Here is a 17,959-nt window from a genome sequence, read left to right on the forward strand (position 1 = left end):
ACTTCGACTCCATTAATTTCGTTCTTACAAACTTCCCGAGCTACATCGGAAGCACCCTGGGGTTTGTTCTCCAAAGTTCCCTGGTTTCGATCTCAGAATCTTTCCGAGATTTGTTCTCATCTTGAGCTACGTTCTCAGTTTTGTATTAAAAAATCGTTCTCAGAAGTAACATGAGCATCGTTGAGCTCCATTGTTTGTAGCTTCCTGGGCTACGTTCTCAAATGCTTCCTGAGGTTCGTTCTCATATGCTTAGATACAGAATCTTACTGAGATTAGTTCTAAGAGGCTTTCTGCGCTTCGTTCTCAAAATTTCATTAGAACGCAAAAGTTATCGGAGCTTTGTTCTTCTTCTCAAGCTACGTTCTCAAAAGCTCCCTGAGTCTCGTTTTCGGAAATTTTTTAACTTCGTTCTCAAAATTTGGTGGGATACTAATTTGAAGAAGCAAAATTTCCTGGAACAGCGTTATCGGAGCTTTGTTCTAAAAAAAAACTTCATCCAGCTATCTTACATTTCAAAATCTTCCTGAATTCTCCGGTTTTCGTTTTTTCCTGAGATACATTTTCGAAAGATTTCTGAGTCTTGGTTTTCAAATTTCTGTACGAAATGATTTTCAGTAGTTACCCAGGTTTGTTCTTCGTAGCCTCTAAAAGCTCTATATTTAGAAGCTTCCCGAGCTACGTTCTCAATTTACTTGAGCTTCATTCTCGTCCATTTCCACTCCAAAAAGCTTCCTAGGTTACGTTCTCAGAAGCACCCTGAGGCTCGTTCTCAAAAGCTCCACAGATTTCGTTCTCAAATTTTTTCTCTACGTCATTCTCTACTGTCATTAGAGCTTCGTTCTCAGAAATCCATTTAATCTTCGTTCCAAAAAGTTTCCTGAGTTTCGCTCTCGAAAGCTGTGTGAACTTCGTTCTCAAAATCTCTCTCAGATTCGTTCGCAGGTGATTTCTGAGCTTCGTTCTCAACATTTTATGAGACGTCGTTGTCAGAAGTTTCCTGTGCTTCGTTCACGAATTTTTTTTTTTTTGAGTTTGGTGCTCAGAAGCAGCTTTGTTTCCAAAATTTCCTGGAGTGTCATTCTCAGAAGTTACCTTGTACGCTTTGTTCACAGAAGCTTTCTCAAGTTTAGTTTTAGATGCTTTCGTTTTTGGAATCTCCCTTAACAAGCTTCATCGTTCAGGTTCTTTGAAGCTTATTGAGGATCCCTAGTTCCTTCATTAGAAGCTTCCCGACCTACGTTCTCAGAAGATTCCTGAGGCTCGTTCTTGGAAGCTGCATAGGTTCTGTTCTCAGAATTTGTCTGAGATTCGTTCTTAGAAGCTTTCTGAATTTCGTTCTTCAATGTTTGGGTCATTCTCAGAAGCTATCCGAGTTGTTCATAATAGCCTCGTGATGCTTCATTCTCAATTTTTCCTAAAAAACAAATATTCTCAGTTTTTACTTGAACTTTATTGTCGTCAAACTACTTTCTTCAAAGCTTCTTGGGATATGTTCTCAGAAACTTCTTGAAATACGTTATCAGAAGCTCCCTGAGGCTCGTTGTCAGAAGCTCCAGAGATTTTGTTCTCAAAACTTCTTTGAACGTTGTTCTCGACTATAATTTGAGCTTCGTTCTCAAAAACCTATTCAAGCTACGTTCCAACAAGCTTCCTGAGTTTCGCTCTCGAAAGTTCTATGAACTTTGTTCTCAGAAGCTTCATTAAATTCGTTATCAGAAGCTGTTTGAGCTATGTTCTCAAAATTTTCTAAGTCGTCGTTCTCAGAAGTTTATTGTGCTTCGTTCACAGAAGCCTCCTTAAGCTTAGTTTTAAGCGCTTCCTTTTTTTGAACCCCCTTAACAAGCTTCATCGTTCAGATTCTTGAAAGTTTATTGAGGATCCATAGTTTCTTCATTATAACCATCCTGAGCTACGTTTACAGAATCTTCCTGAGACGTGTTCTTGGAGGATTCAATGGTTTCGGACTCAGAATTCTACTTACGTTCTCAGGAGCTTCCTGAGCTTTGTTCACAGAAGCCTCCCTAAGCTTGGGCTACGTTCTAGCAATTATTCCCAATTCATGTTCTTGGCAACTTTCTGGACTTCTTTCCAGAAACTCGCTTAGCCTCGTTCACAGAAGTTTCATAAGGTAGGTCCTCGGAAGTTTCACAAGGTACGTTCTCGAAAGCCTCCTGGGCCTTCCAGAAGTTTGTTCTCAAAACCATTTTCAGAGCTTCCTGAGGTACATTCTCTGAAGCTTCATGATGTTTGTTTTAAATCTTCCCAACATTTAATTTTTATAAACTCCTCAAGTTCCATCCTCAGCTTCCCAGATACCCAATATCCCATAGATAAAATGAAGCAAATCACTTCTCGATTGTCGAATCCGACCTTCCACCATACGCAAATTTTCCCTATCTGTTGCTCCAGCAATAAATCAAACTTTTGCTCCATCTCGAACCGCTTTTCGGTCGAATCACCCATCGAACGAAGTTCGCGCACAATTGTCGTCGAGTGATTTATCCTGGCACCTGCTTTTGTTGTCGTTGTTGGTTGCTTTCCGGATCGCTCGTTCCCCCCAAAAACCAGCACCGCAACGCAAGACAACACAAACTGCAATCAACTTGACTTCGGAAAACGCGCGCGCGGGAACCAAACCATGGAAAGTTTTTTTTTTGTTGCTGCCACCACTGAAGTCCTTACCGGCGTCTTCATCGTTTTCTCAAGATGGAAAGCAGCCTGGAGGGGTTAGCCCCGCGTCTTCTCGAGCTCCCGATAGACAGCAGCAGACATAGGGCCGATCCAAAGTGGGTTCTCTGGTCTCGATAGTTATAAGGAGAAAAGCGAGAAAATTGCAACAACTCGTTATTTGCTCTTCGTTATCGAGCTCCCACTTGTGAGGACGAACTGAACATGGAGGGAGATGGTGACACGTAGGCCGGCTACCCGAGTAGAAATTTGCATTTTGGAAGTTCTGGATGGGAGCTATGTCAAATTCACACATTTTTGAATGGAAAACATATTACGAAGTAAGTACAGAGGGCTTCTGAACGAAGTACAGAGAGCTTCTGAGTGAAGTCCAGAGGGCTTCGGAACTAAGTCTAGAGGGCTTCTGAACGAAGTAAAGAGGGCTTCTGAACGAAGTAAAGAGGGCTTCTGAACGAAGTCCAGAGGGCTTCTGAAAGAAGTCCAGAGGGCTTCTGAACGAAGTCCAGATGGCTTCTGAACGAAGTCCAGAGGGCTTCTGAACGAAGTCCAGAGGGCTTCTGAACGAAGTCTAGAGGGCTTCTGAACGAAGTCCAGAGGGATTCTGAACGAAGTCCAGAGGGCTTCTGAACGAAGTCCAGAGGGCTTCTGAACGAAATCCAGAGGGCTTCTGAACGAAGTCCAGAGGGATTCTGAACGAAGTCCAGAGGGCTTCTGAACGAAGTCCAGAGGACTTCTGAACGAAGTCCAGAGGGCTTCTGAACGAAGTCCAGAGGGCTTCTGAACGAAATCCAGAGGGCTTCTGAACGAAGTCCAGAGGGCTTCTGAACGAAGTCTAGAGGGCTTCTGAACGAAGTCCAGAGGGCTTCTGAACGAAGTAAAGAGGGCTTCTGAACGAAGTAAAGAGGGCTTCTGAACGAAGTCCAGATGGCTTCTGAACGAAGTCCAGAGGGCTTCTGAACGAAGTCCAGAGGGCTTCTGAACGAAGTCCAGAGGGCTTCTGAACGAAGTCCAGAGGGCTTCTGAACGAAGTCCAGAGGGCTTCTGAACGAAGTCCAGAGGGCTTCTGAACGAAGTCCAGAGGGCTTCTGAACGAAGTCCAGAGGGCTTCTGAACGAAGTCCAGAGGGCTTCTGAACGAAGTCCAGAGGGCTTCTGAACGAAGTCCAGAGGGCTTCTGAACGAAGTCCAGAGGGCTTCTGAACGAAGTCCAGAGGGCTTCTGAACGAAGTCCAGAGGGCTTCTGAACGAAGTCCAGAGGGCTTCTGAACGAAGTCCAGAGGGCTTCTGAACGAAGTCCAGAGGGCTTCTGAACGAAGTCCAGAGGGCTTCTGAACGAAGTCCAGAGGGCTTCTGAACGAAGTCCAGAGGGCTTCTGAACGAAGTCCAGAGGGCTTCTGAACGAAGTCCAGAGGGCTTCTGAACGAAGTCCAGAGGGCTTCTGAACGAAGTCCAGAGGGCTTCTGAACGAAGTCCAGAGGGCTTCTGAACGAAGTCCAGAGGGCTTCTGAACGAAGTCCAGAGGGCTTCTGAACGAAGTCCAGAGGGTTCTGAACGAAGTCCAGAGGGCTTCTGAACGAAGTCCAGAGGGCTTCTGAACGAAGTCCAGAGGGCTTCTGAACGAAATCCAGAGGGCTTCTGAACGAAGTCCAGAGGGCTTCTGAACGAAGTCCAGAGGGCTTCTGAACGAAGTCCAGAGGGCTTCTGAATGTAGTTCAGAGGGCTTCTGAACGAAGTCCAGAGAGCTTCTGAACGATGTCTAGAGGGCTTCTGAACGAAGTCCAAAGGACTTTAGAACGAAGTCCAGATGGCTTCTGAACGAAGTCCAGATGGCTTCTGCACGAAGTCCAGAGGGCTTCTGAACGAAGCGCAGAGGGCTTCTGATCGAAGTCCAGAAGGCTTCTGAACGAAGTCCAGAGAGCTTCTGAACGAAGTCCAGAGAGCTTCTGAACGAAGTCCAAAGGGCTTCTGAACGATGTCTGAAGGGCTTCTGAACGATGTCTAGAGGGCTTCTGAACGAAGTCCAAAGGACTTTAGAACGAAGTCCAGAGGACTTTAGAACGAAGTCCAGATGGCTTCTGAACGAAGTCCAGATGGCTTCTGAACGAAGTCCAGATGGCTTCTGAACGAAGTCCAGAGGGCTTCTGAACGAAGCCCAGAGGGCTTCTGATCGAAGTCCAGAAGGCTTCTGAACGAAGTCCAGAGAGCTTCTGAACGAAGTCCAGAGAGCTTCTGAACGAAGTCCAAAGGGCTTCTGAACGATGTCTGAAGGGCTTCTGAACGATGTCTAGAGGGCTTCTGAACGAAGTCCAAAGGACTTTAGAACGAAGTCCAGAGGACTTTACAACGAAGTCCAGATGGCTTCTGAACGAAGTCCAGATGGCTTCTGAACGAAGTCCAGATGGCTTCTGAACGAAGTCCAGATGGCTTCTGAACGAAGTCCAGATGGCTTCTGAACGAAGTCCAGAGGGCTTCTGAACGAAGCCCAGAGGGCTTTTGATCGAAGTCCAGAAGGCTTCTGAACGAAGTCCAGAGAGCTTCTGAACGAAGTCCAGAGAGCTTCTGAACGAAGTCCAAAGGGCTTCTGAACGATGTCTGAAGGGCTTCTGAACGATGTCTAGAGGGCTTCTGAACGAAGTCCAAAGGACTTTAGAACGAAGTCCAGAGGACTTTAGAACGAAGTCCAGATGGCTTCTGAACGAAGTCCAGATGGCTTCTGAACGAAGTCCAGATGGCTTCTGAACGAAGTCCAGATGGCTTCTGAACGAAGTCCAGAGGGCTTCTGAACGAAGCCCAGAGGGCTTCTGATCGAAGTCCAGAAGGCTTCTGAACGAAGTCCAGAGAGCTTCTGAACGAAGTCCAGAGAGCTTCTGAACGAAGTCCAAAGGGCTTCTGAACGATGTCTGAAGGGCTTCTGAACGATGTCTAGAGGGCTTCTGAACGAAGTCCAGAGGACTTTAGAACGAAGTCCAGATGGCTTCTGAACGAAGTCCAGATGGCTTCTGATCGAAGTCCAGAGGGCATCTGGATGAAGTCCGGAGGGCATCTGAACGAAGTCCAGAGGGCTTCTGAACGAAGTCCAGTGAGCTTCTGAACGAAGTCCAGAGGGCTTCTGAGCGAAGTCCACTAGGCTTCTGAACGAAGCCCAGAGGGCTTCTGATCGAAGTCCAGAAGGCTTCTGAACGAAGTCCAGAGGGCTTCTGAACAAAGTCCAGAGGGCTTCTGAACAAAGTCCAGAGGGCTTCTGAACTAAATCCAGAGGGCTTCTGAACGAAGTCCCCAATTAACCTTGTTAGCTGAATAACAGCTTATTCAGCTAAAATGTTGTTTATACATCCTATTTTCAGCTGAATAAACTGTTGTTTAGTTATCAATGTTACCTGCGTCCAGAGGGCTTCTGATCGAAGTCCAGAGGGCTTCTGAACGAAGTCCAGACGGATTCTAAACGAATGAAGTCCAGAGGGCATCTGAACAAAGGCCAAGAGGGCTTATGAACAAAGTCCAGAGGGCTTCTAAACGAAGTCCAGAGGGCTTCTGAACGAAGTCTAGAGGGCTGTTGCACGAAGTCCAGAGGGCTTCTGAACGAAGTCCAGTGAGCTTCTGAACGAAGTCCAGAGGGCTTCTGAGCGAAGTCCACTAGGCTTCTGAACGAAGCCCAGAGGGCTTCTGATCGAAGTCCAGAAGGCTTCTGAACGAAGTCCAGAGAGCTTCTGAATGAAGTCCAGAGAGCTTCTGAACGAAGTCCAGAGGGCATCTGAACGTATTTCAGAGGGCTTCTGAACAAAGTCCAGAGGGCTTCTGAACAAAGTCCAGAGGGCTTCTGAACTAAATCCAGAGGGCTTCTGAACGAAGTCCCCAATTAACCTTGTTAGCTGAATAACAGCTTATTCAGCTAAAATGTTGTTTATACATCCTATTTTCAGCTGAATAAACTGTTGTTTAGTTATCAATGTTACCTGCGTCCAGAGGGCTTCTGATCGAAGTCCAGAGGGCTTCTGAACGAAGTCCAGACGGCTTCTAAACGAACGAAGTCCAGAGGGCATCTGAACAAAGGCCAAGAGGGCTTATGAACAAAGTCCAGAGGGCTTCTAAACGAAGTCCAGATGGCTTCTGAACAAAGTCCAAAAGGCTTGTGAATGAAGTTCAGAGCACTTCTGGTCGAAGTCCAGAAGGCTTCTGTACGAAGTCCAGAGGGCTTCCAAACGAAGTCCAGAGGGCTTCTGAACGTAGTCAAGAGGGCTTCTGGACGTAGTTCAAAGGACTCCTCAACGCAGTCCAGAGAACTCCTCAAGGAAGTCCAGAGGACTTCTCAACAAAATCCAAGGCTTGTTCACGAAATCTAAAGACAAAAGACTTCTCTTCATCGCACAAAAGGCTTCTTGAACGAGTCCAAAAGCAGTTCTAAACGAATCTACAGGAATCTTCTGTCCACAGGTTTCCAGGATTTATCTCAAGCAAAAGTTTTCTAATTTTTTTCTTTGGAAGCTTCCTCAACTTCTTCCAGGCGGAAGAAGAAGTCTTCGCTTCGAATGACACGCTTCGAATGAATTTTAGGCGCAATTTAAATGCTTTGTAGAAGCGCTTTCCAAAGCCTTTCCGAATGTTTGCTATAAGCCTTTGGATCGATTTCCCACTTACTAACTCACACTCTTCTTTGAAGCGTTTCAAATGTTTTTAAAGAATTTGAAAAGCTCTCTAAAGTTCTTAAGAAGTATTTGAAAATCATCCGTAAAACATTCCGAATACTTTCCAAAAGCGTCCGGAAAAGCTGTTGAAGCTTCTTATGGCTATTCTAAAAGCTTGCCAGAAACTTCCTAAAAGCATTCGCGAGCTTCTCTCTGAAACGTTACCAAAGCATCCTGAAAAAAGCTTTCAAAGAGCAGCTCTTCAGTAGCATCTAATAGCTTTCTCAAAGCATTCTGAAAGCACCGTACTCAAGTATTTACCGGAAGTATTTCAAAAGCTTTCTATTAGCAAACTGAAACGAAACAATTTTAGATGCATTCTACGTCCGTTCGAAATCGAATGTTTTTGAAAAAACATTACAAAAGCTCCCAGAAGTGTTCCAAAATTATGCAAGAAGCGTTTTAAAAGCTTCTTATTTGGAATACATCCTAGGCATGATTTATGGAAGGTTTCCAAAAGCTCTATAGCCTCAGAATTGTTCTGAAAGCCTCCCATAAGCGCTTTGAATGTTAACAAGGAACGTTACGAATCCTTGAAATACATGATTCTCGAAAGTGTTCTGGAAGCCCTAGTGCAATGTTTTGAAAAACAAATCCAAAATGACGTTGAAACCTTTTTAAACATTATTCAATAGTATTTCTGTAAGGCTTTCAGACATTCTTCCATAAGCTTTTATGTAGCTCCCAGAGGAATTAGCGAAATATACTCAATAATTCTGAAAGCTTCCAGGAAACATTTTAAACACTTTTACTAAGAGATCAGCAACTCCTCATAGGTGTCCTGAAATGGGATATGTTTTGGAAGCTTTCTAGAAGCACTGTGTGCATTGTTATTCAACAAAAGTATTCGAACAGCTTCCCAAAAGATGCTGTTATAAGGTTTTGACATTTTAAAGTTTACACGAAGTTAGGTTTACATGTACACGACGAAACGTTAACTTCATAATGTCAAAACCTTATAACAGCAGGATTCCTTAGGTGGGAATTGCTTAGAACTTGACAATTAATTAACTGTGCAATTCCCAAAAGATTTAAAAAAGCTCCATGAAAGGCTCCACAAATACTTCCAGAATGACTACGTCAAAGACTTCTGAATACTTATCGGAACCGTTGTAAAGGGTTTTGCAAAAAGTATTCTTTAAAAATTTCTTGAGAGTTACAAATTTTTCTTAAAGCGTTTTGAATGCTAATTAAAAGTGCCATTAAAGCTACCCGGCTTTATACTCTATGCTATCAAGAGGTGCTTCAAATGCTTTTTATGAGCATTTTGAAATGAGACACTTTAAAGCTTGAGCTTTGAAAAAAGTTCGAAAAGACTTTTAAAACGTTTGAAAAGCGTCTGAGAATCATTCTAAAAATTTCCCAATGAAAAAAACCATCCCAGTCATATTTTGAAAGCTTACTTACTTTACTTTTGCTGGCGCTACGTCCTTCAAGACATGACCTGCGCCACAATGTTACGCCAACTAACTCGGTCCATGGCTGCTAACCTCCAATTCCTCGATCGCCCCACACTTCCAAGATCCTGCTCCACTTGGTCAAACCACCTAGCTCGTTGCGCTCCCCTTCGTCTTGTACCGGCCGGATTTGAGTTGAACACCATTTTTGCGGGATTGTTGTCCGGCATTCTCACAACGTGTCCCGCCCATCGTACCCTTCCAGCTTTGGCGACTTTCGTGATACTGGGTTCACCGTAGAGTTGCGCAAGCTCGTGGTTCATTCTTCTCCTCCATACGCCGTTCTCACATACTCCGCCGAAGATCGTCCTAAGCACACGTCGTTCAAAAACTCCTAGCGCTTGCAGGTCCTCTTCGAGCATTGTCCACGTCTCATGCCCGTAGAGGACTACCGGTCTTATTAGCGTCTTGTACATGGTACAATTAGTACGGAAGTGAAGTTTACCAGACCGCAAAGTTTTGTGGAGTCCATAGTAAGCACGACTTCCGGCAATGATACGTCTTCGAATTTCTCTGCTGCAATTGTTATACGACGTTATCAATGATCCGAGGTAGACAAATTCGTCCACCACCTCGAACTCATCCCCGTCGATCGTCACGCGTCTGCCTATGCGAGCTCTATCGCGCTCGGTTCCTCCAGCCAGCAGATATTTCGTCTTCGACGTATTTACCTTCAATCCAACCCGATCTGCTTCACGTTTCAGCCTGGTAGACTGTTCAGTAACCACCTGGACGTTCTTCCGACAATGTCCACGTCGTCAGCGAAACAAATGAACTGGCTGGATTTATTGAAGATCGTGCCCCGCATGTTGAAGCCCGCCCGTTTCATAACACCTTCTAGCGCAATATTGAACAGGAGGCAGGAAAGACCATCGCCTTGTCGAAGTCCTTTGCGTGTTTCAAACGGGTCCGATAAAGCACCCGATATCTTCACACAGCACTGTACACTATCCATCGTAGCTTTGATCAGTCTAGTCAGTTTCCCGGGAAAACCGTTCTCGTCCATAATCTTCCATAGCTCTTCGCGGTCGATGGTATCGTAGGCCGCTTTGAAATCGATGAATAGGTGGTGCGTAGGGACTTGGTATTCGCGACACTTTTGGAGGATCTGCCGCAACATAAAGATTTGGTCTGTCGTCGATCGACCGTCCACAAATCCGGCTTGATAGCTTCCAACAAATCTGCTTGCCAGTGGCGAAAGCTTCCTAAGTGCTAACTAGAAGCTTTTCAAAAGCTTCCTAAAAGATTTCGACTGGCTCACATATGCCTACGGATAGCTTCCAAGACGAATCGATGAAGATTTCCAGCTAAATTTAGGAAGCTTCCTAGACACGATCTGAAAGCTGGTCATGAGCGTTCTTGCAGCTTCTAACAAATGTCTTGATTAGCGATATGCTCTGAAAGTTTCATAAAAGCATTCTATAAGATTTACAGATGCTTTTTCATGTTCGCGTATGAGAAGCTCAGAAACATTAAGTTACCAAAGTAACCAAATAACTCTTTGATTCGCCCTGCGTGCCAATATAGTGCTATAATAAAGCTGACATGCACTATATTAGCCACATAATAGCCCTATAAGACCAAAAAGGCAAATTAGCGGGCTAGTAGTTACTTGAGAAGCTCCTCAGACTTCTGAGAGCTTCTTTGGAAGCGTTCTGGACGCTTTCCTTGAGTATTTCGAAAAATATTCTACAAGCTTTAAGAAAGCTTTCTTAAATCTTCACAAATGCTCGTAAGAAATATTTTTTGAACAAATCTCTAAAATGCATCATAGAGGCTTTCTAGAAGCACCCAAAAAAGTTTCCTACAGCTTTCCACAAGTATTTGAATAGCTTGTCAGAAGCATTCTACACTCATTATGATAGCTGTATCGTTTTGTAAGCTGCACAGATAGGGTTTGAAAGTTTTCTGAAAGCATCATGTAAGCTTTAAAGAAGCTTTTTTAAATCTTCCAGAAATTGTTGAGAAAGAGATTTTTAAAAGTATTATGAAAGCTTATCAGAGGAATCCTGAACGCTACCCAGAAGCGTTCTGAAAACTAAATAAAGTGAACATCACACTGCATTATCACCACATTAGAATCAACCATCAATCATCCGAGAAGCGAAATTCTCCACTCGGGCTCGAATCTCAGACACCCAGCATGTGTCTTCCAACCCCATCACTCGTTCGGAGTTTATCCTGGAAAGTCCTCCCCCCTCACAGACCAAAGCCAAACGCCGGGAATAAACTTGTTTGTAAAGTGATTTAAATTCGGTTTCGGGCGTTCGTTGTTTGCCACTCCTGTTGCTGCTGCTGCTGCAGGGGTAGTTCTTCGGAAATAGCTCATAGAAAGCGGCGGGGGTGGACGAGGTATGAATCCTTCATCCGTGGCATTTTCACGACTCGGTAACTGGCACCACCAGAAACACACCACGGAAGCTTCTTCGACGTCGTCATCGTCGTCGAAAGGCTGCCTCGTGATTGTTCGCACAGTAAAGTGGCGTGAAATTGATTGGATTGATTTCTGGTTGACGACGATGCGACGCTCTTTCTGAGGATGTCGGGATTTGCCTGGATTACTTCTCGGGCGCTCTTCTTCGCCGGGGCTTTAAAGAGTGATCGAAATTTCCGCCTAATTTCTTCTCCTGTTCGTGCTCGGAAAAGCCAAACGCAGGAAGGGGCGATTCAGATGAAAGAGACTCCTCTTGGTCTCGTTGAGATAACACCCCGCGAGCTCCGCTCGGTGGCAGCCCTGGAAACGCCCCGCGGACGCTCCGAGGAAAAGTAATTTAAATGACATCAAAGGCGGGAAAATATCTTGATCGTGCTCTATTCTGTGTTATTCTTTGAGTCGTCCACCTGCTACGCGTCCAGCTCTGCCAACCCACCCCCACTGCCATCCGGGCGCATTTTGTTTATTATTATCGCTTTACGTGAACGGTTTTGCTCGTCCTTCTAGCTTTGGACCGCGTGGACAGCTGGCGTAGAGACTAGAGTGCTCGCGCAATGCTTTTGGAATGATAATTTTCATTATCCAAATTAAATTGCAATAACACAATGAACGATGTTATTACATCGCGCGGGTGGATGCCCGCGGAGAATGAACCACGAAAGAAGAACTTTTCCCGTGCGCTCTAGACGCGACCGGCGGGAGTGGGAGTCTTGTGAGCGGTTTTTGGAGTTGTTTTGGCAAGATAATCACTCGTTGCGAGATGAAATCTTGCTTTTGAAGTGAAATTGCTTAGCGGGGTCGATTTGTGGCTACGTAAACTGCGTTTCGGAGCTTTAAAATCAAATTATACCAGTTAGTCTAAAACTGGTCTAACTGTCGAAAACGATTATTTTGAACATAATTTTGATGCCCGGATCGGAATCTTTCATTTATTTGACTTTCCAGACTGGCTCTGTTTCGAAGAACCATCGAAAAGCCCCTTCCTAATCGAAATACGGTGGAAAAGCGCATTCCCGGAAACCCCATCCCAGGCAAGTGCCATCACAGATAATAATCTCGCAAATGGGGCTAAAATCTGCTTACAGTCACGCTCTCGCAATTGCTCAAATTGTCCAAATCGTGCCTCGTTGCGTTTCCCCCGCTTGACAGCGATGGCATCCATTTGTCGAAATTTGCCAGCTGTAAAAATTCCCTGCTCCATCACCGTCGTTCATAGAAATTGTTGCCATCCTTACCCCTTTCCATCGTCGTCGTCGTTATCATTCCGGTAGTAGCCGACGTCCCAGGGCCTGTATCTAAAAGTGAAAAGCGAAACTCATTCGCTTCATCTCATTATCATTTATTTTTATTATATTTTCGTAACCCTTTTTCGTGCTGCCTCCAGAAGAAACCCCCGGTTTATTTTCTCTCACTTAAAAATTCATTAAATTTATATCAGTAGATTTTTCTTTGCTCCTCCGCACCTCCCTATCCACCCCACTTCGAACTAGCGATACGAAATCTATTAAGTTTGCCACGTTGCTTCGCCTTTGTTATGATTGCCGACACTAATTTCCCGCCGGAGCGCGGAGCTCGCTGAAAATTCTTTCCTCCGCCCGTCTTCGCGTCGAAGCCGTTCGCGTAATCCAGTTTTATCGCGTGGCTGTGAGGTTGACCGCCATCATAGCACTTCATCATTCTTGTTTTTTTTTTTTCTAACTCCCAACACCATCCTTGAAATGGTTTCGGTTCCGCATCCTGTGTGCAGCGACGACCATAACCAGCTAGTGGTGTTAGAAGTCTAAGCTGAGCTGGGAAGTGCACAAGGGGACTTAATTAAAACGCGGTCATTTGTCTATGCCACGAGACGGGGCCTCCGGGAAGGAACTGGGGGGTGTTTGTGGTGCTTGGTTTGCAAGAAAATATTGTTTCCGGATTCGGATCAGGTGTGTTGGTTTTCTTTGTGGGAAAGATTGTGGAAGAACAGGGAATTATTAAAAGGTTTTATGAAATTATACTAGTTTCAGGTGCTAAACAGAGGCAAAATGCTTTTAAAGCTTCCGATATGCTTATGAGAAGCTTTTGAAAAGTTTCTCAAAAGTCATGTGGAAGTCATCTAGAAGCATTCAAATAAATTCAAAATGCTTACCAGAATCATTCTAAATCCAGAGGGCTTCTGAGCGAAGTCCGTAGGGCTTCTGAACGATGTTCAGAGAGCTTCTAAGCGAAGTCCAGAGGGCTTCTGAGTAAAGTCCAAAGGGCTTCTGAACGAAGTCCAGAGCGCTTCTGAACGAAGTCCAGAGGGCTTCTGAACGAAATCCACAGGACTTCTGAACGATGTCCAAAGGGCTTCTGAACGATGTCCAAAGGGCTTCTGAACGAATTTCTGAGGGCTTCTGAACGAAGTCCAGAGGCCTCTTGAACGAAGTCCAGAGGGCTCTTGAACGAAGTCCAGAGGGCTCTTGAACGAAGTCCAGAGGGCTCTTGAACGAAGTCCAGAGGGCTTCTGAACGAAGTCCAGAGGGCTTCTGAGCGAAATCCCACAAGGCTTCTGAACGAAGCCCAGAGGGCTTCTGAACGAAGTCCAGAGGGCTTCTGATCGAAGTCCAGAGGGCTTTTGAACGAAGTCCAGAGGGCTCTTGAACGAAGTCCAGAGGGCTTCTGAACGAAATCCAGAGGGCTTCTGAGCGAAATCCCACAAGGCTTCTGAACGAAGCCCAGAGGGCTTCTGAACGAAGTCCAGAGGGCTTCTGATCGAAGTCCAGAGGGCTCTTGAACGAAGTCCAGAGGGCTCTTGAACGAAGTCCAGAGGGCTTCTGAACGAAATCCTGAGGGTTTCTGAACGAAGTCCAAAGGGCTTCTGAACGAAGTCCAGAGGGCTTCTGAACGAAGTCCAGAGGGCTTCTGAGCGAAATCCCACAAGGCTTCTGAACGAAGCCCAGAGGGCTTCTGAACGAAGTCCAGAGGGCTTCTGATCGAAGTCCAGAGGGCTTTTGAACGAAGTCCAGAGAGCTTCTGAATGAAGTCCAGAGGGCTTCTGAACGAAGCCGAGAAGGCTGACAGCTTCCATGCAGTATTGTGGAATTCTGAAGCATTCTCAAAGCTTTCTAGAAGCATTCAAAAAGCTATCCAGAAGAATTCTAAATACTTACCTGAAGAATTCTTAAAGGTTCGCAGACTCTATTCGAAAACCTTGTGTAAGCTGTCTGAATGCATAACTGAACTGAAGCAATCCAAGAGCTTCCCAGAAGCATTCTCAATGCAATATTAAAGACTTCTAAAAACTTCTAATACAGAAGCATTTATTAAACTTCCAAGATACATTTTGAATGTTTCCATGCAAGAACTCAGAGAAATCCTCAGCTTTCTGAAAGCTTCTCAAAAGCATTTGTCGAGAGCATTTGGAAGCATTCTAAAAAATCTTAGAATTTTTTTGAGAGCATCTCAGAAACATCCTGAAATCCTCCTAAAACTTTCAGGTTTTATTCTGAGTGTGTCTCAGAAGCATTTAAGAATCTTTCTAAAAGCGTTCAGACGGCCTGAAACAATAATTTGGAAAACTTATAGTATGCTTAACAGAATATTAAAAAGGCAGTCTGAACACAGTAAAAAACATACTGAAGGCATTGTTGATGCATTCTAAAAACATTCTGAAGGCATTTTAGAGTTTTCTCGAATCTTGCATTAGCTTCTCAAAAGCTCAAAACCTGATTGATTGATTGACAAGTTCAACATAAGTACAGCAGCATTTTCTGAATTTTCAATATACATTTTGAATGCTTCCAAAGAAAGACCCAGAGAAAACCTCAGAAGCTTTAGCAAAAGCTTTCTAAAATCTTCTCAAAAGCTTCCAGAAAATTGAAAAATAGCATTTGAAATGGTCGAAACCATTTGGGAGCGTTATGAAAACTTTCCAAAAGAATCCTGGAAGCATCCCAGACTATTCTGAGAGCATCTAAGAAGCATTCTAGGAATATCTCTGAAGCATTAAGAAATCCTTCTAAAAGCTTTCAGATGGCTTCAAAAAAAAACATTTGGAAAACTTATAATATGTAAAAGCCTTTTCAAGGCAGTCTGAATGCAGCATTGAATCCGAAAACTTCCCATAAGCATTCTAAAGGCATTTTTGAAGCATGCTAAAAACTTACTAAAAGCATTTTAAATGCTTCATAGAGAAAGCTCTTTAGAAGAAATTAGCAAATGTCACAGGAATCACCACTCTGTAATTTTTATTCCAACACAGGAGAACTTACATTCTGATAGCTCTATGAAAGCATTATAAAAGCTACCCAATATCAGACTAAAAGCTACGCAAAAATAATAACAGGCTTCACAAAGACAATGATCAACAGAAATAAAGAAGCATTTTCTTAACTCCCTTGATGGATTTTGAATGCTTCCAAAATTTCTTCAATATAAATTCTCAAAAACATTAGCAAAAGTTTTCTACAGCTTTCTCAGAAGCTTCCAGAAACATTTCTAAATTCATCATGCATTTTTAATGCTTCCATAAAACCATTTGGTAGCATTCTGAAAACTCTCCGTAAAATTCCTGTAAGCATCCTAGAATTATTATGAAAGCAATTCAAAAGCATTCTGAAATCTTCCTGAAGGCTTTCAGATATTATTCTGACAGCACCTCAGAAGCATTTTAAAATCTTCCTAAAAAAATTAAATGGCTTGAAAAAAAACTTTTCAAAGGCTTTCAGACAATATACCAATTACTTTTAAATACCTTGAAATGAGCTCTATGAATGTTTCTCAAAATCATTCTCGAAGCTTCACAAAAAATATCCACATTCCTCAGCATCAGATAAGCTTCACATTTTTTTTTTCAGACGCTTCGGAAGGGTTATGTAAGCTCCTAAATCAGCCTGATAGTTTTTCAAAAACATTCAAACGAGCTTTTTAGAATACTTGTACTTGCTCGAATTAATCATTTTTATTATTAAAATTATGTTTATATTGCCAGGTAATCAATACACAGTACATCGAACCAAATTTCCAATATATTGCTGGTATAATGTTAATAAGTCATAGAACATACTTCAATCAGCAATATATTAGCCATTTGGACCGAAATACGAATTATGATATGCTGGGTAGTCCTTTGGCTTTTGAGCTACTGAAGTTCAATAAAAATTACCTTCTTTAAGTATGTAGGCGCCAAAGCTGGTATAAAACTTGAAATCAAAGGAGTTTGGCGTACTATGACCCTCATTTTTCGTCGCTTGTCACCAGGTATCCACTTTCGATCAAATGTCATGTTCTAGCAGTTTCCCGCGAACTGGTATAAAACTGGTATAAACAGCAGATACGTTTCCTACACATTTTATTCTTCGTTTTTCCCGTCTCCTCGGTCGTCGAAACTGAGCCATCGTCCCCTGAACCCCTGAACAATCGAAATTCCCCTTGCTAAACCGACCTTGAAGTTTTGAAGAACCATGGCAGTCATATCCTCCCTGTCTTTTTTGCTTGCTTTTCTATTTATGTATGTTTTAACTCCATTTTTTCCTACAACCAATGCTCTAAACAATCGCTCTCCGTAGCGTCTATCTATTCTACCAACTATCTCTCCTAATCTAGTTCTTAACATTCTAACATTGTGTTCCCAATCTTTCCGGTTCCATCACTCGAAACCGAAATTTCGAAATCCCATCGCACATTCCGAGAAAACCGAAATACATACTTCCCAACAAACAAAAAAAAAATCAAATGAAGAAAACCCCCAAAAAAATCAAAACCAAAAAACCACGAAAAGGAAATTTCTCATCTGCTAACTGATTTTTCTCTATTTTTCTTCTCTTCTGTAGATGGTCACGCCTGATGCTCTATTTACCCTCTTTGGTATGTCCGCACACACATATTTTTGTTATTACCGTTTTTTATTATCGTTATTATTACTGTTATCATTTACTTCTCGCTCGTTTTTGGTTTTGTTTGTCCCCTTGTTATTTATTTTATTTTTTTCCCGTTTCTACACTTGTGTATGTTGTTTCACCCTAGTTTTGTTTCTATTGAACATAAATTTCCGATTTTTTTCCACAAACATACGTGCGCGCACACACACATACACGTTACTTCGATTTCACCACCCTCTTTTTGACACCGCCACCCAATCCAAAGCCAAAACCAACGCTCTTGATTACTCGTATTAATTTTTTTATTTACTTTTGGTTTTCGATTGAATCTTCTCCGATTTTCATTTCCTTTTCTGTGTGTGAGTGTGTGTTTTCATCGCTTTTCCATCGAATTTAATTTTCCGTGTTTTCGTTTTGGTTTCCGTTATTTTCGAAATTCTTATCCAGTCCAGTTCCGTTTTGTGTATTCTGTTCACTCGACAGAGAAACAAAAAAGAAAAGTTTCCTTTTAGCTGTTTGTGAAATTTTCCGTTTTCCGAAAAAAAAACTTTCAGAGCCAATCAAATTTCACCTCTTTGTTATTGTTTTGTTTCGGTTTTAGTGTAGTTGAAGGTTCAAGCACAACGAGGATGCGTCAATTGATGAAACTTGCAAAAGTCGACATAATTTTCCAAAAGTCGACATATATTTTTCAAAAGTCGACATATATTTTTCAAAAATCGACATACAGTGACCCCACGCAGTTGAATCACCCACAATTTATGAATCAGCTGATTTCAAAAGACAAAATTATTATCAAACTTGTCACAAAACATCACAGAATTATTTTTACACATAGTTTCTTATCAGTAAAAATAAT

The 17,959-nt window shown here is 43.0% G+C and overlaps 1 protein-coding gene across 12 annotated transcripts in view; it reads left to right on the forward strand.

Annotated features, from left to right (window-relative positions):
• LOC5578520 (polypyrimidine tract-binding protein 2) overlaps positions 1–17,959 on the forward strand; it is a 1,002,030-nt gene that overhangs the window by 907,139 nt on the left and 76,932 nt on the right. For all 12 annotated transcript variants that reach the window (XM_021857613.1, XM_021857609.1, XM_021857612.1 and 9 more), the window contains one exon: positions 17,053–17,086. In XM_021857613.1, coding sequence (XP_021713305.1) covers positions 17,053–17,086 — 34 coding nt within the window. The remainder of the gene's footprint in view (positions 1–17,052; positions 17,087–17,959) is intronic.

Source organism: Aedes aegypti, chromosome 1, assembly GCF_002204515.2.
Source record: "Aedes aegypti strain LVP_AGWG chromosome 1, AaegL5.0 Primary Assembly, whole genome shotgun sequence".
Classification (NCBI taxonomy): Eukaryota; Metazoa; Arthropoda; class Insecta; order Diptera; family Culicidae; genus Aedes; species Aedes aegypti.